The 23,006-nt window shown below is 33.2% G+C and overlaps 1 protein-coding gene across 4 annotated transcripts in view; it reads left to right on the top strand.

Moving 5' to 3' along the window:
* YTHDC2 (YTH N6-methyladenosine RNA binding protein C2) overlaps nucleotides 1-23,006 on the top strand; it is an 82,594-nt gene that overhangs the window by 3,514 nt on the left and 56,074 nt on the right. For all 4 annotated transcript variants that reach the window (XR_003431350.1, XM_027100006.1, XM_027099999.1 and 1 more), the window contains exons 3-10: nucleotides 5,102-5,298; nucleotides 6,627-6,826; nucleotides 11,949-12,115; nucleotides 12,884-12,986; nucleotides 14,214-14,370; nucleotides 17,327-17,434; nucleotides 18,557-18,705; nucleotides 20,460-20,595. Coding sequence is in view for 3 of the 4 variants with exons in the window: in XM_027100006.1 (XP_026955807.1) it covers nucleotides 5,102-5,298; nucleotides 6,627-6,826; nucleotides 11,949-12,115; nucleotides 12,884-12,986; nucleotides 14,214-14,370; nucleotides 17,327-17,434; nucleotides 18,557-18,705; nucleotides 20,460-20,595 (1,217 nt within the window). In the remaining variant the exon portion in view is untranslated. The remainder of the gene's footprint in view (nucleotides 1-5,101; nucleotides 5,299-6,626; nucleotides 6,827-11,948; nucleotides 12,116-12,883; nucleotides 12,987-14,213; nucleotides 14,371-17,326; nucleotides 17,435-18,556; nucleotides 18,706-20,459; nucleotides 20,596-23,006) is intronic.

The raw sequence follows: 23,006 nt of genomic DNA, 5'->3' as shown, positions 1-23,006 counted from the left end.
TCTTAGAAAAGCAGTCCATTGGACTAGACTACCTCTACTTTTGTTCAGTAGCATGATCCTTTAAAGGATGGTCCAGAGACGAATAAAAGTTTGGGGGGGAAGGGGAGAGCAAGTTATCAGGACAAAAAAAGGGGGATGAAGAAACATTGAAGAGACAGAAAGAGGAAACAGGAAAGAGATGCTAAGGGAATCAAGGCAACCCCACCTATTATCTCATCCCTACTCCCTATATCTAGTGTTCCATAAATCCTCTTCTTAGTAAATGTCCTAGCTCTTTCCCAATCCCTTTTTATCTTTGAGCAAACTTAGTACAATGTTTTTCTAGTGGTCCTTGTCATTTTCAAATGCCTTTCCTTCTTTTTACATATATAAAGAACTAAATCACTTTGAATATATTTCTTAAATCCTTTCTTTTCATTTATATGAGAATTTGTACCTGACTTGTATGGGTTTTTCTGTTCACTCTTGAGTAAAGATCTTTTATTTTTAACCTCCTAGAATTAACTTTGTTAATTTAGGATAGTTAAGTTAGTTAATAATTGTTAAGTTAGTCTTTCTGTTGTGTGTTTGTTTTTTTTTTTTTTGTGCCTGGTATTATGATTCCATAATACCTATTTGAGAGGTGTGGAGGAAAGGACAAGAAACCTGGATTCTAATCCCAGTCTGTCACTGCTTTGTTCTTTAGCTTTGGTCATGTCCCTTAACTTTAAAGGCCTGTTTTCTTAAATGTAAAAAATGAAGGAGTTAATCTCTATGTGTTGGTTAAGATTCTGTGATCCCGTAGTTTATTTTGAGTTTCTTACAAGGTTTTTAAAAAACAGATTCCAGACTTACTGTGTGATAATTTACAGCTTTTTTTTTTTCTGATCACTTTTTAATTTTTTTAAATCTCCTTTCTTTCAAAATGAAGGCCACATGTGTTGGATTTTGTTTTTCATCTCCTCTTAGAGAGTTGGGTTTACTTTGAATTGATTATTTTCTTTATAATTGCTCATCTTTTGGTAAAAATACTCTTGTTGGAGTAACACCCCCATTTTGTGTTCTTCACTATATCCTAACGTTTTCTTAGACATTCCAGTCAAGTTTTCCCATACCCCAAATTTCACCTCCTTGTAATTTGTTCTGTTTTTCCTCAACCTATGTCACTGTGTTTTGGTTCTAAGAGCACACTTTTTTGAGTCTTTAATTTGTTCATGAATAAAACAAAATTCTTTCCAATTCTTCTTAGTCCAAGTTAGACAAAAAGAAATTTACAAGATGAACTTTGTTAAAAACTTGTGGAAAGAGAAAATATAAAGTGTATGAAAGTAGGTTTTTCCAAGTACAGGTTTTTTATCCTGTGATTGCTGAAGGTGCTGCTTAATAGGTATCCAGTTATTCTACTCACCCTGACCAGGAGGCTCTACCGTACAACAAGACCCCCTTTCAGATCTGAGTTACTGCCTCCCTTACCTCCTGCCATGGAAGATTGCATACCGCACTCCACCTCTCTTCCCCTAGCTAAAACAGAAAATGGGTTAAAAGTGATGAACCCTGTTAGTGAAGTTTTGGATATCCATTAAATAAACCCCTACAGTGCGCAGTAATAATAGTAACAGTAGCTAACATTTATTAAGTGCTCTTGTGCAACAGGCATTGTGCTAGGTGCTTTAAGTAGATTATTTGATCCTCACAACAGTCTTGTATGGTAGGTTCTATTTTTTCAATACCTGGTGCCTGTATAACAGATGAGGCAATTCGAGCTTAGAGAATTAAATAGTTTTCCCAAGATCACACAGCTAGCAGGTGGCAGAGCCAGCAATCAGACCTAGTTAATGTTTAGCTAATTAATTTTTGTTTTTCACAGTGAGTTCATAACAGTGTTTTAGGAACTGCGAGGAGTTAAGACAGAGATATTGGATAAAGCTCATCTCTAAGTTGCTTATTGTCCATTAAGTCACAAAAAGAAAAAAATTTACCACAAACATAGCATCACATGAAAATAATTGTGTTTAGTGACAAAAATAACTTGTTTGGTTTATTATTTTCTAGGTAATCGTAATAAAGCACAAATTTGTATGATTCAAACTTTAATAAATTTGTAATTTTGTATTACAGTATTGAGGAGAAAATGGTTTGGAGTTAGATCTTTGCATCTGTCTGCTTAGTGGAAGTATAAATTAAAGGGATATGAAATTAAGTATATACTAGACATCAAACAAATGTGTATTTTTTTAGAGGCATTAGCTCCTTGGTGGCTGTGAGCTTTTTAAGCAGTGATTTCAGATTTTGGCTCTTGAGCAGATTTTTAAACTGTTCTCAGGTTTGTAAAGTGGGGAATAGCAAGATGTATGGTTGTATTTGAGGTAGATTACTCAGTAACATGCTGTGTAAATGAAACATTTATTAATATTAAAATTGCATCAAATTTGATTAGTTATATCATCATTTTTCTTTAAAAAGAAGAAGCTATTGAAATGTCATAACTTCATTATAACATGCATGATTACTTTTCCCTTTGAAAGTTAGAAGTTATGATGTTCTTATCTGTATTTGTAGGCCATTTACTTTTATACTTAAATATGGCATATAGGGCTTACATGTTATTATTTAAAAAAATTCTTGTGAAGTTCATTTATCTAGCATCTTTTCCATGTTGTGCAGGTAGTTTCTAGTCAGTTTTGCTGTGTAAAGGGAACTACTAGATATTCATCAAATTATAGTGTTGGTTACCTTGGAATGAAAGCATGATGATGAGATTTCAGTGTGTTAGTTTACATAGTAGGACAACTCTACTATATTGAATGTTTTCATCCACACAATAATGAGGTGAATATTTTGCCAAAATTTCACTAATTTTTTAATTATATATCAGTGCCACTGTGGTGCTGAATGGGGTAGGAGTGAGCCCTAATAGCACTAATAATAGAATTTTTTTACTAAAACATAAAAACTATCAAGTTGATATTCTCTTTCTGTCCCACCATCTGGGTTCAAACTGAATTTAGTAAATTGTAAATGGTAATGACTAAGTACTCACACTTGCTTAGTATGAGTTATTGTTATAGATTAATGCTGAATTATTATTAGGCAACCTATGTTAGGAAAGTTTCAATCTGACCTGTTATTTTAGTTGTGAGCTTATTGAGGAAGGAGTATATTTTCCTCAACTTTGTAATCGTAGCTTCTAGCATAGTGCCTGGCCTACAGTATGTAATCAATATATGATGAATGATTATGATTGAATGAATGAATAAAATAAAATTAAAAGTGAAATATAGCAAAACTTTCCTGAGATGATTTTTGAGAAAATTAAAGCATCTTGGAGCTGATAGAAATATTAGAGGTTTTAAAATTCTGTGTCAGAGAAGTAAAATGATTTATTTTTGATCACATAGCTAGTTAATTGAAAGATTATTACTAGCTGAACACAAGCCTCCTGACTGTTGCTCTAGTGCTCATTTCAGCACACTTCTGGCCTTCTATAGTTAAAATTTTATGAAGTACATGGAACAGAAGGGGAATGAATGATTGAGTCTATCATGACTGTACTGAGGTTTCAGAAAAGTCCATGGGAAAAGAACCTACTACAGAGAACATCTCTAGAATCCAATAATTCTGATTTACCATGGAAATGACTAAAATTTCTAGATCAGTTAGATTTTAATAAGCTCATCTTTATGCCATCATTTAAGCATCACTAAGCACTTGTCCAGGAGTAGATGATGGCATAGAAAGGGTATAATTCATTGAGGAGTTTCCAGAAATTAAAAATCTTGGTAAATTGAAAGCCTCACTTAGAAGACTTAGATAGCTAAGGCTGTATAGGTTAATCTTCAGTTTCATGTCACTCTATAGTGAAGATATTGTTGAAAATATTTAAATTAGATTTAGGAATTAGGAAAATTCTAAAATTTAATTTAGAATTAGTAAAATTATATATATAATTTTCATTGTATTTGTGGCTTTGTTGCTCATTTCTATAATATGATAGTGGCATTAACAAATGGCAAAACATTTTATGAAATGTTTTGTGTAACTCTTTTTGGCACAAGAAACGATATTTTTTCCTGGCTATAATTATAATAATAGCTTTCATTTATTTAATGTGTACTTTGTAGCAGATACTGCCCTTTACATGCATTATCTTATTTAATCATATGAAGGGTCTTTTGAGGCAGGTATTATTATTATTATTATTATTATCATCATCTTAGGCTCAGAGCTATTAAATAATTTGCTTGTGGTCCCACAGCTAGTAGGTGGTAGAGATAGGATTCAAATCCAAGTCTGTTTGCTTTCATAACCCAAGCTTTTTACAGTACTACATTGTACTAGATTATAGACATGTATTATTAAATCATTCAAAATACATTTGAGGACTTCCTGTGTGTATAACATTGTACTTAGTACTCCTAAAGCTACAGAAGTCATCAAAGACATAATTAGGACCATTTAAAGAAGTAAATATACCTACATCAGGTAACTTGAGAACAGTTATAAATCATCATTACCTTATAATTGAAGGCTAGAGTCAGAAGCTTTGAAAAACTTTTTTTTTCCCCCAGTATACATCTGAAAATACTTATCAGTAGTGCTGATTTATGTTTTTTTGGTCCAACCACTAAACTTGGCTTTCTTAACAGGTTTTCATGGGAGTGTGACATTACCAGCATACTGGAGAAACATTCAGTGGGATATATTAGTCTGGACCACTGTTATAATTGGACCACCATAATGTTTTCATTATCAATTTTAGATTCTGTTGTTCAAATTGATTTTCTCCCTCTATATGTTTCCCAGCATGTATTAACTGGTGATGTTTCATCCACCATGAAGGCTGCTAAGACAAACTTTAACACTTAAGGGTAAGTAAGCCTTTTTTTTTTGCTGATTTAAAATTGGATTTGCAGCATTTTGAAATTTTAATTGAAAATGGTCTTGTGGACAGTTTAGCATTAAATTCCTCTTTACTGAATTTTCTGGGATTTCCAGCATCTTATCCCAGAGCATTTTGATCTTTTTCAGTGTTTTGCTTGAGACATGTTTTCTAAGTAGCCATACATCATATGTGAACAAATTGACTATATATAGTAAATAAATGATTTTTATTAATATTCAGAAAGGGAGCAAGTAGATACCTAACTGTGAAGAAGAAAGATGGATCAGAAACAGCTCATGCAATGATGACCTGTAATTTGACTCATAATACAAAACATGCTGTTAGGAGCCTAATTCAAAGATTTCCTGTCACCAGTAAAGAGCGTACTGAACTTCTGCCTAAAACAGAAAGAGGAAATGTGTTTGCAGTTGAAGCTGGTATGTATTTTCTGGGGAGCTTCCTTGTTTATCCTATTATTTCTTGACTGTTCTTTTTCCACTTAAAATTTATTTTTAAAAACTAACATGAAATATGATTTCTCAATTTGAATAGTTGGTTAGAAATGATTAAGAGTTGTGAAGATTTTGGAATGAATTGCAGTGTTAAGGCATGTCATTAAGTTAGGGTTTTTTGTAAAGTGTTAACAGTAATAGCTAAACATTTATTGAGCACTTATTGTGTGCTAGACAGTATACTAAACTCTACATAGAGCCTCATAGCAACCCTTGCAAGGTAAGAATTTCCCCTATTTCACAGGTGAAGAAACTGGGGCTCAGAGCAGTTAAATTTGTTCAAGGCCACTCAACCAGCCAGTAAACCACAAAGCTGGGATGTGACTCCAAAGTCTGAACTTTCCTATATTATGCTGCCGTGACATACTAATGAGTGGGATTTTGAATTGGGACTTTAGCTTCTGGGAAGAGACAGGACAGAGTCTTCAGTACATTAACTTGCTCAAAGGTAGATAAATAAATATATTTAGGTTATAAAATGAAGTAATTTTACTATTTGGAAAAATAACTTTTCTAATGAGAAAGTTATTTCTTTTATTATCTCCAGTGAAAGAATCTGCATAATTTCTATTGGTGGAGTATGTTTGCAGAATGTAGAAATGGATGGTGCTAGCTATCAAGGAGTTTTAAAAATACATGCACATAAAAATATTTTGAGTTATGTGAAGAGTATAAAACACATCATGCCTTTTGTATTCCTATCTGCTTAAATGTAGATGTTGGCTAAAATGCACAATTAGGAGATTTGTTAAGCATTAGGACCTTATATTTACACATATCATTCTGTTTGATCACATGATCTTACATGCTAACTTTAAACATAGAGGGTTTTTTATTTTTCATATGTGTTTTCATACTGTATGTAACAGAATTTATAAGTATAATATACATTGTGTCCAACTCTAAAATTATAATTTTCTGTGTTATAATTGATAGAAACAAGGCTGAAAATTATTTTAGGATATCAAAATTGGGTTTTATTTTTAATGATTTTTGAATGATTGATTTTCATTTTTAAACATTGTGCACCAGAAATACTTTTGGGAAATTTGCCTTCTGATTGATATAAAAATGTGTAACATTCTCTAAGAATATTGTGTGGCAGTACAACAGCTGATGCATTGCTTTTTAACTTTAGACTGAGTAGAGAAGAAGCACTTGAAAGGAATTACATTAGAAATTACTTATTTTTGTTTTTTAACTCTTTTTATTGTTGATCATAAATTTTTTTGTTCTCTTATTCATTTTCAAAGAAAACCGGGAAATGAGCAAGACAAGTGGGCGACTCAACAGTGGCATATCTCAGATTCCAGTGAAAAGAGGAGAATCTGAATTTGATTCTTTCAGGCAGTCTCTGCCAGTGTTTGAGAAACAAGAAGAAATTGTTAAAATAATTAAGGAAAATAAAGTAGTTTTGATTGTAGGAGAAACTGGATCTGGAAAGACTACACAGGTTTGTTTCTTCTTTGTTGTTTATAGAAGAAAAAATTATTTTATCTCGTGATAGTTTTATATCAAATTTACACTACATGTATTTTAACAAAAACAAAAAAGGAACTTTTGTTTATTTTAATGGTTATTTCAGAAATAAATTATTACTGGAAGTACATTTTGAGAATTTGTAGAAAGGTAATATTTTAAAATATTTATTTTTAAATTAGTACATAAGGGCTTTATTTAAACAGAGGTGAGGTTGTGATTTGGTATCATGAAAGGAAAATGGACTTTGACCTTCAGTTCAGATTCCAGCTTCCACATTTATTGAATGTGAAATTTTAGGCTAGACTTGTAACTCTTGAAGCCAGAGTCCTCATTTATAAAATGGTACTAACAATTGCTACCATTCGAGGTGGGGTTTAGAGGTAATGTCTGTGAAGTGCCTAGCATAGTGTTTTTACATAGCTAAATTAAAAGTAATATTGATAACAACAAGAAGTGTTAATATAAAGTTAACATAAAGTGGGATTAGTATGACATGTTTGACTTGGATGTTTAGAATCATAGTACTTCATTGTTTATGAAGTTTCACTCATAGGCTGACAAGGTTGGAAGTAAGCATGGTACAATGATATGACCTTTTCTTGTTTATATTCTTTAACATGTTAGCACGTTGAAACAGTAAAATTACTTTGCTTTTGATTGAGGTGCAGATAGAATAGTCAGTATAATTTTACATTTTCTTCTTCTCTTCTATGGACAAATAAATTTGCTTTTGACAGTTGCTTAAGATTTCCTATGCTTATATTGGTTGGTTTCATAAAGTTAGATAAATAAGGCAAGGTGGTAGGAGAGGTTGACTATAAACTTTATCAGTTATTTACTTGTGGGACTTAATCATTTTCACAGAAGTGCAACTCGTTATACCTAAAACTTGAGCCTATAAAACTAATTACAAACGTGATGAAATTTTTATATGAAGACAATGTATAAGATTTTTCTTCAACATGATTATGATTAAGTGAAATTCCATGGAGTCATGCCAAAGAATCTGTTCAGATGTCTTAGATTGTTATAATTGTTTTAGTATTAGAAAGTTTTGCCAGTTGATGTTAATTGTAGCCATTTTAATTATATCAAATAGAGATAATGAAAGTTTTGATAAAATATAACAAATATGGTTTTATTTAAATTATTTGAGTGTTCTTCCTAAGGATATTTGTATACTGGAATTATGGATGTCTATTTTCACAATTATGTGTATCATTTTACTAGGTATGAAAAGATCTGGAGAATTTAGTTAGGAATTAAATATTATTCTCTTTGCTTTTCAAAAGAAACTATTAATCTAAATGGGTTTAAACCTAAGAAATAATTGTATCTTGTTCAAGGAGTTCAAGTAAAATTACTAATGTTCCTGTCCTATGAAATACAAATATGACAGTTTGAAGTTAGTATCATTAGCCATTTTCATCTTTCCTTTGGGAGCGTTAGGAAGTTATTTGCCTTTTTTTTTTTTTGTTATGTGGGCGTCTACCGTTGCGGAGCACAGGCTCCGGACGCGCAGACCCAGCGGCCATGGCTCACGGGCCCAGCCGCTCCGCGGCATGTGGGATCTTCCTGGACCGGGGCACGAACCCGTGTCCTCTGCATCGGCAGGCGGACTCTCAACCACTGCGCCACCAGGGAAACCCCTATTTGCCTTTTGAATGTTCATTATATAAAATTCAAACATTATAGAAAATATAATGTTTTTATATTTCTCCCTGGTTTATTGTCAGAAACTTGGAGTATATGTTTCTGGGTTTTTCGGGGGATTGTTTGTTTTGTTTTTGTTCTCTTTACAGTATTGATATAGATTATTTTTAAAACAAACATGGGATAATATGTATACGCTTTGCATCTTGCTTTTTTCACTTAATAGATATTGGATATTTTTCTGTGTTAGTACCTAGCGATAGACCTCATTTTTTAAACAATTGAGTAGCATTCCTGAGCATTTTTGTAATAACAGTGATAAAATAAATGACTGTTTACTGCCTGCTGAAGTTTTACAACAGTTATCTTAATTAAACCTCTTATTAACCCAAGATATGTAGGCTTGTTATTATCTCTTTTTACAGATGTGGAATAAAAACTAAAACTTACAGATGTTAATCTACCCAAATTCACATAACTAGGAAGTGGCAGAGCAGGAATCTTACTCTGTACTTACTTTATTATATTGCATCCTAATATTTCTTTTCTAATTTGTGGGAATGTTTTAATAGGATAAATTCCTAGAAGTGGAAATGCTGGATCAAAAATATTGCATTTAAAATTTTAGTAGCTAGATTAACTAGTTACTGTCTGTTAATTCAAAAAAGACTTATCGTATTAAAATAGTACTGAATGTATTGAAAGTTCCCATTTCTCTAAAACTTAGGTAACAATGGATATAATTTATTTTTTACCTTTATCAATCTGATAAGCAAAAAATAATGTTTAGTTTGCATTTCTCTGATTCTTAGTTGAGTATCTTTTCGTTTGCTTATTATCTATTTATGTTCTGTGAGTTACTTATTTATATCTTATTTTTCTTTAGGTTTAATCATTTTGGATTTATTTTTAATAATGCTTTGTACATTATGGATACATGGCTGTTATGTGTTATATATCTTAAAAACAATTTCTCACAATTTTTTGGTTGCTTTTTTAGCTTTGCTTATGGTATCTTGGTTAGTAGTTTTACATTTTTATTTAGTCAAATCTGTCAGCCTTTTTTTAGGGCTTCATGCCATGCTCAGAAAATCACTTTCTACCCCAAGATTAAAAAACATTTTCCTACAAATATTTTATTCTAATACTTTTATATTTGTAGTTTTAAAAATCCATCTGGAGTTTATTTTATTGTGTCATATCAGGTAGGAATCTAACTTTTTTCCTTATGTTAGTATCTAGTGTTCCAATATGTTAGTATATAGTGTTCCAATATAATTTTCATTTAATAATCCCTTCCCCCGATTTTAAGATACTACTTTTTAAAAATTGAAGTATAGTTGATTTACAATATTGTGTTAGTTTCAGGTGTACAGCAAAGTGATTCAGTTTTATATATATATATATATATATATAAAAAATTATTTTCAGATTATTTTTCATAATAGGTTATTACAAGATATTGAATATTGTTCCCTGTGTTATATAGTAAATCTTTGTTGCTTATCTATTTTATGTAGTGTGTATCTATTGATCCCATACTCCTAACTTATCCCTTCTTCCCTTTTCCCTTTGGTAACCATATGCTTGTTTTCTATGTCTTTGAGTCTGTTTCTGTTTTTTAAATAGACTCGTTTGTATTATATTTTAGATTCCACATATGAGTGATATCATATAATATTTGTCTTTCTCTGTCTGACTTACTTAGTATGATATTCTCTAGGTCCATCCATATTGCTGCAAATGGCAACATTTCAGTCTTTTTTATGGCTGAGTAATATTCCATTGTGTACGTGTGTGTGTGTGTGTGTGTGTATATGTATGTGTGTGTATATACATACATATATATATATATATATATATATATATATACCCACCACATCTTTATCCATTCATCTGTTGATGGACACTTAGGTTGCTTTCATGTCTTGGCTATTGTAAATAGTGCTGCTGTGAACATTGGGGTGCATACTACTTTTGATCAAATACTAAATTTCTGTAGTACCTGGGTATATTTCTGGAATTTTTGTTATGTATTTTTAATTATCTGTTCCTACACCAAGATCTCACTTTTTGAATTTTGTAGTTTTACAGTATGTAGCATAATATTCCTCTTTACTATTAGCTTCTCTTTTTAGATATTTCTTAGCAGTTTGTTTGCATTTATGCTTCCGAATGAACTGGTCAAATTTTAAAAAATCCTGGAGGGTAAGACGTGCATGAAAAGATGTCCTTTTCACTCATAGTTAAAGAAATGAAATCAAAACAATAATTATATTTTTCAACTATTAGATTGGCTGAAATTTAAAAATTGATGAAATCCAGCATTTGCATAGGTGTTGGGAAAACAGCATCTTCTGCTCTGTTGGTAAAAGTATAAATTGTTTTGAAGAGCAGATTGATAATTTTTCTATAAAAATTTAAATTTATGTACTCTTTGACTCCACATATATTTGTCTTTGCGTAAGTATGTGAAGATAGATGTTCACTGCAGCATTCTTTTTAATAGTAAGCAACAGCATCAAAAATAACAAGCCTAAACAAACTGGAAATTACTTAATGTATAGTCATATTTGTTAAGTTATAACACATCCATAAGATGGAATGTGCAGCTATTAAAATGGATTAGGTAGATCTGATGTGTTATTAAGTGACATCTGCAAATTACAAACATTAAGTATAATAATGACTTTGTGTGAATAAAAACCTGTTTACACAAATAATTTATACACAATACACAAATATTATTATACACAATACACAAATATACACAAATAATTTAAGTTGTATAAACTTTTTTTTCCCCCAAAAGAGTTTATAAGAAAATTAACAGTAGTTACTTTCATGGAGAGGACTATTGGTAGTAGTATGGGTGGGGAAGACTTTTACTTTTTATTTTAAATCTTTCTGACCTGTTTAAATTTAATTATAGAAAAGTGTCTGCAATCCTGGTATTAGGCTATTTCTGGTTTCTTTATATTTTTCACTATTTAAAAAATTCCAATGGAATTTTGATTGTTGTTTCATTGACTTTATAGGATAACTTGGGGAGAATTGACATTTTTGCAATATTGATTATTCCTATCCAGTAATATGTTGTATTTTTCTAGTATATTCCCGTCTTTTATGTTTCTCAGTAGTGTTTTATAATCTTGGTTTTTCAGTAGTGTTTTATAATCTTTTTCATGTAAACCTTAACTATTTCTTTATAATTCTGTTTTTAAGTGTTTTAGTTTTAGTTTCTATTGTGAACAAGATCTTTTTAAATTACATTTTTTAGCTGATTATTAGCAGTTACATGAAAGTTGTTGGTTTTATGATTATTTTATGTTTGGACATGTTACATAACTTTTTTAGTTCTGATGGTTTTTCAGTTGATTGACATGGATTTTCTGGATATACAATTATGTTGTCTTACAGTACTTTAAAATTTGTTTCAGATTCCTCAGTTCCTTTTAGATGATTGCTTTAAAAATGGTATCCCCTGCCGTATATTTTGTACTCAACCAAGACGATTAGCAGCTATTGCTGTGGCTGAAAGAGTTGCTGCAGAGAGAAGAGAAAGGATTGGTCAGACAATTGGGTATCAGATCCGTTTAGAAAGCAGGTAAAGACAATTCACCTGTAGCTTTTTATCATTCTCAGAAAAGACTAAATATTTATATTTCACTAAATATAGAGCATGTGTTAGTTGAAAAGTTAGATGATCATTTTGCTCCAAGTAAGTTTATAATAGGCCATTGAGCTCATGTCTAAACTTAGTGAGGTTTTGAATAAATAAATAGCTTGAAAAAGAGTTTGGGCCGTAGATAGAAATCCTGTTTCATAGTTTCATGATAAAGTGCAAGTTATTTCACCTCTTTGAGTCTTAGTTTCCTCATGTATAAAATGGGGCTAATGAAAGCATCTAGAGCACAGGTTTGATGTGAAGTTTATAGTAAGCACTCAGTAAATGTTAGTGACTGAATTGATTATTATTATTAGTAGTAGTAATACTAGTAGTACCTTCTTGAGAAGTAGTACCATTTCTTTGCTCATAGTTATTTGGATATAGTGATTCAAAAAGCTAATCTCATTTATGATACACTTTTTTCCCCCAAGTAAAAAATGTTTAAGATCTTTAAAAAAAATCTTTTTAAGTTCTTTAACAAAATAATTACTAAATTAATAAAAGGCTGTTAGTAATAATAAATTTGTAAGATTGTCAGGCATAAAATACATATTTCACATAACTTTGCTAATAAAGCATATATACTAGTACACTGTTATATTAGTAACACTTATTAAGTACAAAGGACACTAGCATTTAATATATGACCTTGTTTTAATTACATAAAAGATTTGTAATTGTGAACTTTTTTGATTTTTTAAAAAGGGTTTCTCCAAAGACACTTCTGACATTTTGCACCAATGGGGTACTGCTTCGTACTCTGATGGCAGGAGATAGTTCATTGTCAACTGTGACACATGTTATTGTGGTAAGAATATTTAAATTTAAATATCTAATTAAATTTTTAGAATAGGATATAAATGAGAACCAATTTTTTTAAAACAGGCTATTCTAATCAAGTTACTTTTTTTTAAACTTTTATTTTTTATTTTTAAAGATTTATTTATTTAATTTATTTTTGGCTGTGTCGGATCTTAGGGTCTTAGTTGCTGTATGCGGGATCTTCGTTGAGACATGCAGGATCTTTTGTTGTGGAGCAGGCTTCTCTCTAGTTGTGGCCTGCAGGTTTTCTCTTCTCTAGTTGTGGTGTGCAGGCTCCAGGGCATGTGGGCTCTGTAGTTGTGGCGTGCGGGTTCCAGAGCATGTGGGCTCTAGTTGAGGCTCAGGAGCTCAGTAGTTGTGGCGTGCGGGCTTAGTTGCCCTGCGGCATGTGGGATCTTAGTTCCCTGACCAGGGAACGAACCCGTGTCCCTTGCATTGTAAGGTGGATTCTTTACCACTGGACCACCAGGGAAGTCCCTCAAGTTACTTTTTATTGTCCATAATTGTTAGAAATAAATATTTTATGTTAAATAAAGATATTCTTACCATCAGGTTTTATGAGTGAGAATAAAATAAGTAGATAGTTTTTTAAAAAGTGCTTTTTATATATGAAAATGGCACATGTATTTTAAGAGTTCTCCAGAATGGTGAAAGTTTTCTTTTTTCTCTGTGCTTAGTCATCTGATTTCTCTTCCAAATCTTAGAGGCATACTTTAAAGTCATTTAACTTCATGGTTAAGCTGCTAAATTAACTAGCTCCTGATGAAATAAGTAGATGAATTACCACCTTGTTAAAGAATTCTAAGCTTTTATCCAGTTTGTGTCAGAAAACTTAGATTAAGTTTTATAAGCTTGTGATAGAGCAGCTTTTGGAAACTTATTAGTTCTGTGCATTCAAACCACAGGATGCACCTGGTCCTGATGTTAACAGAAGCATATTAAAATAGATTTTGTATTTATTAAAATTACATTAAATTAGACTCCACTAATTCAGCATTTGTTGTAGTTTTTGTGGGAAAAAGGGCAGTGTTTTGTTACCCACAGTAGGTCGTTAATGTCTGATTATTTCTAAATTGTCCATAATACAAAATTTTCACTAATTGGCTGTGTCCACATTTAACTTGAATTAGTGTGAAACCCAGCAGCTCCATAATTTTAAAGACTTTATTTTTGTATTTTAAGTGTTCCATGGTTTTGTTTTTGTTTATTGCAGGATGAAGTACATGAAAGGGATCGATTTAGTGATTTTTTACTTACAAAGTTAAGAGATTTGTTGCAGAAGTACCCAACTTTGAAACTAGTTCTTTCTAGTGCTGCCTTAGATGTAAATCTTTTTATGAGATATTTCGGGAGTTGTCCAGTGACATACAGTAAGTTAAACTGTCAGATTTCTTCTAGGATTTGTATGAAAGAATACTTTTTTGGCTTGATTTTATTTATTATAATAGAAATTGGGGAATGTTCTGATGTATAGAGCATCTGTTTATGTTTTCTCTGAAATATGCTTAATCAGTCATATCTATATATTTTCATCCTCTCCTTTTCCATCTACAACTCTTTGGTATTGTGTAGTGAGCCTGTTCTCTAGTCTTAAAAGGAGATATGCTTTATTTTGTATTCCCCTTTAAATTCTGTCCTATAGCTTTGCCTTTATTGCTAGACTCTTTCAAAGAGTAGTCTTAATGCCCGTGTTTACCTCCCAGGTACTTCTAAATATGTTGCCACTTAAATTTTGTCCTTATCCTTTAATCAAATCTGGTTTTTCCACCAATCTCTAAAAAAAATTATTGATTTCCTCCTCAAAAATTGAAAAAGTTGTATGTGTTTACCTCAGTGAAATAGTACAGACATTCAGGGAAAAAGTTCACAATCACCTGTCTTCTCTTCATTTCATATCTTTTCTTCCCTGAGATTACTTGATGTTGAAGCCTAGTGTATATCCTGTCTCACCTTGTCCATGCTCATACAACATATGTAAATATATACATATATATTGGGTTTATAGAAAATGGTTTTTACATAAATGGGCACATGCCATATACAATGTTTTGCAATTTGCTTTATTCATATGACAGTATATCATGAACAGTTCTCCAGTTTAGAAGCTCTAGATGTAGTTCATTATATTGAAGAACTGCTTTTATATTTCCTAGTATGAATGTACCATGATTTATTTAACCATTTCTTAATATTTGGACATTAGATTGGTCCTGGATTCTCCCTTTCCCCTACTATAAACATCGTTGTTATGAGCATCCTTCTACATATATTCTTATATATTGGTGCTCTTATTTCTAAGGATAGATTCCTGAAAGTGAAATTGTTGAGTAAAAGAATGTATCTATTTTTAATTTTAACAGTAAGATGGTTTTGTCATTTTACTTTTTCAAAAGGCTGAAATGATTCACATTTCCGCAGTTTATGGGGATATTCATTTGTGCATTCTTACCAGTATTGTTTTGAAATTGATTTAATTTTACATAAAAATCTTACTTATATTTTCCGTAGTATTTCTCATAATCGTTACCCTTTTTTTGTGAAATGCTCGTATCCCATAATTTATTTGCCAGAACTACATCCTAAGTCTCATTCTGTATTACAGCCTGTACTTTCTTGGTCTCCTCTGTGGGCTTCTCTTCTTTTGCATCGTGCTTAAATATTGATATTTTTGAGGATTTTTCCCATGACCCATTTTTTTCCTCTTCCTCCCTTCCCTCCCCTCCCTTTCCTCCTTCCCCTCCCTTCCCTTCCCTGCCCTTCCCTGCCCTTCCTCGCCCTTCCCCATCCCCTTTCCCTTCCCTTCCTTCTTTGATTTCTTTGCTTTTTCTCTCTTTCCTGCTCTATGCTGTTCTCTACTAGGTACTGGGGGTGCACAGTTAGTTTTCCTGGAAGATCTCATTCTTGACCTTGCCTTCTACTTTCTCTTGCACTGATGAGTCCTGAATCTTTATTTCCCAGTTCAAACTGTTCTCCAGAGCTTTGGACTTGGTTGCTTATAAGCAGTTCCCCTCTAATATGCCCAAACTGAATACTTAATCCTTTCTAAAAAATCTGCTTCTCTTGTGTTGCCTGTTTTGGTTAATCATACCATTGACCTAATCACCTAAGTCATAAACCTGTAAGACGTTTTGCTCATAATATTACTGGGTGGTAAGGCACATAAAATTTATGCATCTGCTAATTGAAGGTCATTTTGGCACCTAACATTTGACCAAACCCCGGCTCCCACAAGCCAACCTGTTTTTCTTTTAGCTTTCCTTGTCAGCCTCAGAAAATGACAACATCATCCATTGAGTTTTGTAAGCCAGGCTTTCAAGAACTGTGGTTGACACTTCCTTATCATTCTTCCATATCCAATCTAATGCTGAGTTCTGTGGATTTTACTTCCCATCTATCTAGTCTGTCTGTCTCCTTCCATTTTTACTATCACCAATCTTGTTCAGGTTATTGTCCTCTTCATCGTGAACTATTGTAATTGCTCCTACCTGGTCTGTTTCATCCACTCTGGTTTCTTTTAAATCCATTCCCCATGTTGCAGCCAACGTGGAATTTTCAGCCAGATTTCTGAAGTGGAATTTTGATGATGTTAAATACTCTCATGAGCTTGAAATTTTGAACAACCTTTACCTCAGAATAAAGACCTAAACCCTTAATAAGACTTATCTATTTCTTCTGCCTCATCTTGAACTACAATCCCTTCTTCACACCCCTCTTCACATCATGTTCCAACTAGCTTGGCCTTTTAGTTCCTTGAGAACATCATACTCTTTCTCACCATAGGGGCTTTGTACATACTGTTTTTTTCTTCATAGTATACTCTTTCCTCTCTGTGTAGCTTAGTTATTTTGTTTACTCCCTTCTCTTGGTTCTCATTTTTCTCAGTGAAGATGCTTTTCTTGATTCCTTCAAATTCCCCTATTATGTACTGTCATGGTATCTTGTACTTCTCTCTCACAGGACTTTTTACAACTTTATTTTTACATTGATGTTTTGGATTATTGGATTAATGTCAGATTCCCCTGCTAGATTACAAGCTTCAAGCTTCAAGAGAGCAGGAGGAACTCTGTTTCTGCTTACCATTTATATTCCTAGTGCCTAGCATGATGCCAAACAATCAAGTAAATAGTAAACACTGGAAAAAAACATGCAAATGAACAGTTGTCTAAAATATAGATCAGAGTTATATTTAAAGGACAATATGAGGATCACTTGACCTATGGAATTGCCTTTGGATTAATATTCAGATTTATTAATTTGAGAATCTCATGTTTTTATGTGAATTATCTCTAAGATGCAAATTGACTGTTTAAAAAAATTCCTGTTTAGTACAGGGAAGACCATTTGAAGTAAAAGAAATGTTTCTGGAAGACATTTTAAGAACTACTGGATACACAAATAAAGAAATGTTAAAATACAAAAAGGAAAAACAACGAGGTAAGCTTTTTATCAAACAAATATAAAAGAAAATTACTATTGATATTGACTTTTTGGAGTACTCCAGTCTTATACTATGCAGATACAAGGACACTTGAAAGTATTTCTCTCTGTGTATAGTTGTAGAATATTATATTAGAATACTGTCCCATGTGGAAGTTCTACATTCTGGTTTATGTCTAGAAGTTATAATCTATAGAGAGGAATTGAAAGGGGATGCCAGAGTTGAGGAGGCTGAGTGTGTCTGTATCCAAATATTCAACCACTATTTTAAGGAGGCAGAAGATTTGTGCTGGCTGTCCCCAGCATATGTTATAGAGTGGGAGTGGGGAGTGGGTGAGGAAGTGAAAAGAGTAGCACATGAGTAATAACAGGCTCATCTTTGGTATAATTGTTGAGTTTTTCAAATCTTGATATTGTTATGAATTGCATCAGTACTTTGAATTTAACATTACTTGCCTATTAATACATCTCTTATGATTTATACTATATCTCAGCTTTTGAATTAAGGTTAAGTTCCTTTTGCTTACTTTTAATTACATTATTCATGATGGAAGACTTGGCTTCAAGCTTTGATTCCTTTGTTTAGTTAGTATAACCTTGGACAAATAATCTTAACTTCTTTGGATTCTTCACTTGAAAAAAGCAATTAGCAATGCCTGTGTCACAGTGCAGTGCTGAATCACTAATATGTAAATTATAAAACTTCTGGTTCTCAAAACTTTTGAAGATGAAAATTGAATATAACTTGTGTCTCAAACAGAATGGTGGTAGAAATTCAATAAATGATTTTCTACAAAGTGCTATATGAATATTAGTCATTGATTTAAACATTATTTGTTATATGGCTAAAATACTGTTCATTAAATTATGTCCTGATTCAGAAGTAAACTTCTTACTAGTAGATGAATAGATGAGGTTTTATAAAGCAGTTTCATGTCTCCTTTTGGTTCAGCATAACACATTTTATTGAATGTTCCTAATTAATATATTTTTAAAAAGTAACTTTAAAATAAGGCCAACTTTTAGGTATTTTCAGATTCACTTAAGTTTTTTAAACAAAGAAATATATTTCAAAAAGCAAAGAATTTATCTACTTATTTTCTTTGGTAATTAATTTAGAAGAAAGACAACAAACCACACTTACAGAATGGTACTCAGCTCAAGAGAATACTTTCAAGCCTGAATCTCAGAGACAGAGAGCTGTCCCAAATGTAACTGAAGAAAATGATTTATTGGATGATGGTGGTGATGCCGTCTTCAGTCAGTTGGTAAGACCTCAGTGGTTTCACACTGCTATTTTGAGTGAAAATTGTGTAATTTAAAGAACATTTCATGAGATTATATTTTTTATTACATTCTTAAGGCATAATTCCCTTAGTTTATCTTAGACTACAACACATTTTTCAGAATAATTTTCTACACACTTTTTTTTTCAAATAATGCAACATCTTTTATTGTTTCATTCTGAGTTAAAACTATTTCAATATTTTCTATAAATTTTGTGAAGAAAATAGTTGTAGATATTATGTATATATACATACATTATTATTGCTAGATATTTTATCATCTCAGAAGTTTAAGAACCTATGAGCTAAGCAATGCAAGATAAGCTAAGTTAGGAAAAAACTGAGAAAAGCCTCTTGGTATTAGGGCAAGTAATCAAGACTGATGTTTATACCACAAAGCCGTGTGAATCTGTAAAATCAATTACCCACTATAGACCTCAGTTTCTTTTTCTCTCTGCTTTTCTCCCTTCTATTTTGCCACAATATCTTTTACAAATGAAATATTTTGTAGAAATCCTGCCTGCTCATCCATCACTCTCCATCCCCACCCCTAAGCAGGGCTTCTGCTACTTTGGATTCCTTGGAGTCTGTTTGAAAACTGGAACCAGCGGATTTCCTAGGTCCCTTCTGGTCTTTGATTCTGGTTTAGAATTCTTAAAAAGGCATTGGTGATTAGTGAGATGGCTGGGACTATGCACTTTTTAGAAAAAGAATTTAACTCTTTTGAGCATGAGAAGCTACATAATGCAGATATGCTTGCAGTTTTCTCCCAGTGTTTAAAGTTCTGATGCATCCAAATGAACTATAGTTTTAAAGAATGTGTACTTTTAAAGAATATTTAAAAATTGTTATTTAGTGCAGGGAACATCCATTTGGTTCAGTGAACAGCATTTTGACCATTTAAATTAGTGATTCTTTTTTTTTTAATTATTTGTTTATTTTTGGCTGCATTGGGTCTTCATTGCTGAGTGTGGGCTTTCTCTAGTTGCAACGAGTGGGGGCTACTCTTTGTTTTGTGGTGCGCGGGCTTCTCATTGTGGTGGCTTCTCTTTGTTGTGGAGCACGGGCTCTAGGCATGCGGGCTTCAGTGGTTGTGGCACACGGGCTCAGTTGTTGTGGCTCGCGGGCTCCAGAACACTGGCTCAGTAGTTGTGGTGCACGGGCTTAGTTGCTCCGTGGCATGTGGGATCTTCCCAGACCAGGGCTCGAACCTGTGTCCCCTGCGTTGGCAGGCTGATTCTTTACCACTGTGCCACCAGGGAAGTCCCTAAATTAGTGATTCTTAAGCCTGGCTGCACAGTAACATCCCCTAAAGAACTTTTAAAGTCCTATGGAATCTGGCCTCCATTCCAGAGATTCTGAAGTACTTGCTCTGGGGTGGGACGTGGCTTCAGTGTTGAAAAGCTCCAGGTGATGTTTCCTCTGTTGTGCAGTTGGGACATAAGACCACTGATAGACAGGTACATTTAGCAACATTCTGTCAGAAGCACAGTTAATATTGTGACTGTATCATACTCCTTTGTTGACAGGCTCATTCTCAGATAAAAGATGAATGTGAAAACAAGGTACAATATTGTGAGTGATTATGTTTGTGATGAGATGAGAAACTTTTATGCAAAGCCTTTGCTGTAATACCGAATGGTTAGTAGTTCTTGTGGCTGTTTATGGCCATCTCATGTTCTTTGCAAGCAAAGGTTAAGCTGTTAGTAATTTATAATCTTTGCTTCTTTTTAAAGACAGAAAAAGATGTGAATTGCCTTGAACCATGGTTAATAAAGGAAATGGATGCTTGTCTTTCTGACATATGGCTGCGTAAAGATGTTGATGCCTTTGCTCAGGTCTTTCACCTTATTTTAACTGAAAATGTTAGTGGTAAGTATAATTTATTTAAGTTTTTTGTATTACTCTTGAAGTTATTTATTATGATAGAAGTGTAGCTTAATTCATAAAATTCAAAATTCACTTTTTGTTCACAACCAATATTTTGTTCTTTTGGAGTACTATTTCAAATGTACAAATCAGGATCTTCTTATTAGCATAGTAGAATAGATAAGTATTGTATTAAATCAGGGACTCTTAACCTAATGTCTCCAGAATAGTTTCATGGGGTCTGTGAATATATGACAGTTATATGCAAAAGTATTTTTTTTTTTTTTTTTTTTTTGCGGTACGCGGGCCTCTCACTGCCGCGGCCTCTCCCGTTGCGGAGCACAGGCTCCGGACGCGCAGGCCCAGCGGCCATGGCCCACGGGCCCAGCCACTCCGCGACACGTGGGATCCTCCCGGACCGGGGCACGAACCCGCGTCCCCTGCATTGGCAGGCGGACTCCCAACCACTGCGCCACCAGGGAAGCCCCAAAAGTATTTTTATGTGTATAAAATTTGTGACATAAATATACTCCCCCTATGCATCACCTTTACCCCTGGAGTATCTTGGGTTTTCAAAGAGATTTGTTATTTCAAAACAGGGGAAAAATGTTAATAACTTTAACTCTAGATTGTTCATTGAATAAATGGAAAATTTTAGTATACCTTTAGTTATATAGGTTCAAGTTCTGATTCACATGTACCTGCGTTATGTCACATGACATATTTTCACTAATGATTTATTCTGATTTCGTTAGTTGGTTATAATGGATATTGGCAATCAGGGGTGAGTTTTAGGACCCTGAAGGCTTTTAGGCAAAAGGTAGAATGATGATAATAAAAGGTCATTACTGGAAGGGATTTAGATGTCAAGTAGTTTATCCCCTCACTTGAACTTCTCAGCATTATTATTACTATACTTGATCACTCCTTTCTTGAAACATGTTCTTCAGTTAACTTCTGATACTCCATACTTGATTTATTTTCTTCTCATCACCCTGGCTGGTATGTCTTGGTTTCCTTGGCAGGATTTTTTTCTTTTTCTTGACCTCTGAATATGGAATGTCCCAGGCCTCAATCCTCAGACCTTCCTTCTATTTACACTTACTCCTTAGATGGATCTCATCTAGTCGAAGCTTTAAATATTTATTTAAAATGAGTCCTAATTTTACGTCTCCAATCCTGAACTCCCCCCTCACTTCAATACACCTCACCACTTGACATCTCCGGTTGGGAGTCTGTTAGGGGAATAAAACTAGATATTCCCCAAACAACTTGATTCTCTGTTTCTCTACCTCTCTCTCAACCTGCTTTTTCCTTAGTGTTCCCTTAGTGATCATTATCAGTTGTAGACCTCTTTAAAAATGCATGTGCCTGGCCATCCCAGGCACACTGAATCTAACTCTAGGGTACTACCATTCACCTAGTTGCTAAGGCAACAAAATATAAAATCATCTTTGACTTTGCTCTCATACCCCACATACAATCCATTAGCAAATCTTGTTAGTTTTACCTTCTAAATAAATCCCGAATCTCACATGTTTTACTTCCTCTACTGCTGCCATCCTAGTCAAAGCCAACATTTTTTCCTGGACTATCACAGTGGACAATTAACTGCTTCTATTCTTATGTTACTAGTCTGTTCTTCAGAGAACAATCAGATTGATCCTTTTGACAAGGAAATTGGATCATGCCACTTCTCTTCTCTTAGCTGTCCCATGGCTTTCAATTACACTTTGAATAAAAATCAAAGTTCTTTCCCTGATTTAGTCTCTGACAGTCTTTTTTATCTCATTTTCTACTACTCTTTTCCTTGTTCACTGTGCTTTAGCCACTCTTGTCTTCTTGCTCTTCATATATGCTCTTCATATGGCCCATTCCCGCCTTTGGGCCTTTGCTTTTGTTGTTTTCTGTGCTTGGAACGTGGTCCCCACAGATACTCATATGGCCCAATGCCTACTTCATTTAGGTTTCTATCCATAAGTTAGGAAATTTGAACTCTGAGACATGTTGCTTTAAAATATTTATAAAACATTTTAAAGTATTTTTGTATTATCTTTGACCCTCTTCCTCGATATTTCTTTAGAGAGTACTAGACTATTACTTTGATAATGGTCATCCATTATGACCATCCAGGTCCCTCTCCTTTATAGTTTTATTGGACATTTTCCGGAGCCCAGTATTCTAATGTCTTAGGCCATGTGTATGTAGTAAACTAAAATGTTATGGTATCTCTATGAACAGTAATTTACTTCCCATGTTTTTATTTCTCTTCTAAAATCTCAACTCTTAATTGGCACCAGAGTTGAGAATACTTCATGTGATCCAGGAAGCCTTGGGCTTGGTAGATTTTTTTTTAATCATATCAATTTCCCTCTGTGATCTTGTATAACCAGGTAGTAATTAGCTGGTTTTGT

Source organism: Aethalodelphis obliquidens, unplaced genomic scaffold (genome assembly GCF_003676395.1).
Source record: "Aethalodelphis obliquidens isolate GAN/ISIS:26980383/991018 unplaced genomic scaffold, ASM367639v1 scaffold4, whole genome shotgun sequence".
In the NCBI taxonomy this organism is placed as follows: domain Eukaryota; kingdom Metazoa; phylum Chordata; class Mammalia; order Artiodactyla; family Delphinidae; genus Aethalodelphis; species Aethalodelphis obliquidens.
The sequence above is the reverse complement of the archived record's forward strand: the minus strand, read 5'-3'. Positions and strand labels throughout refer to the sequence as shown.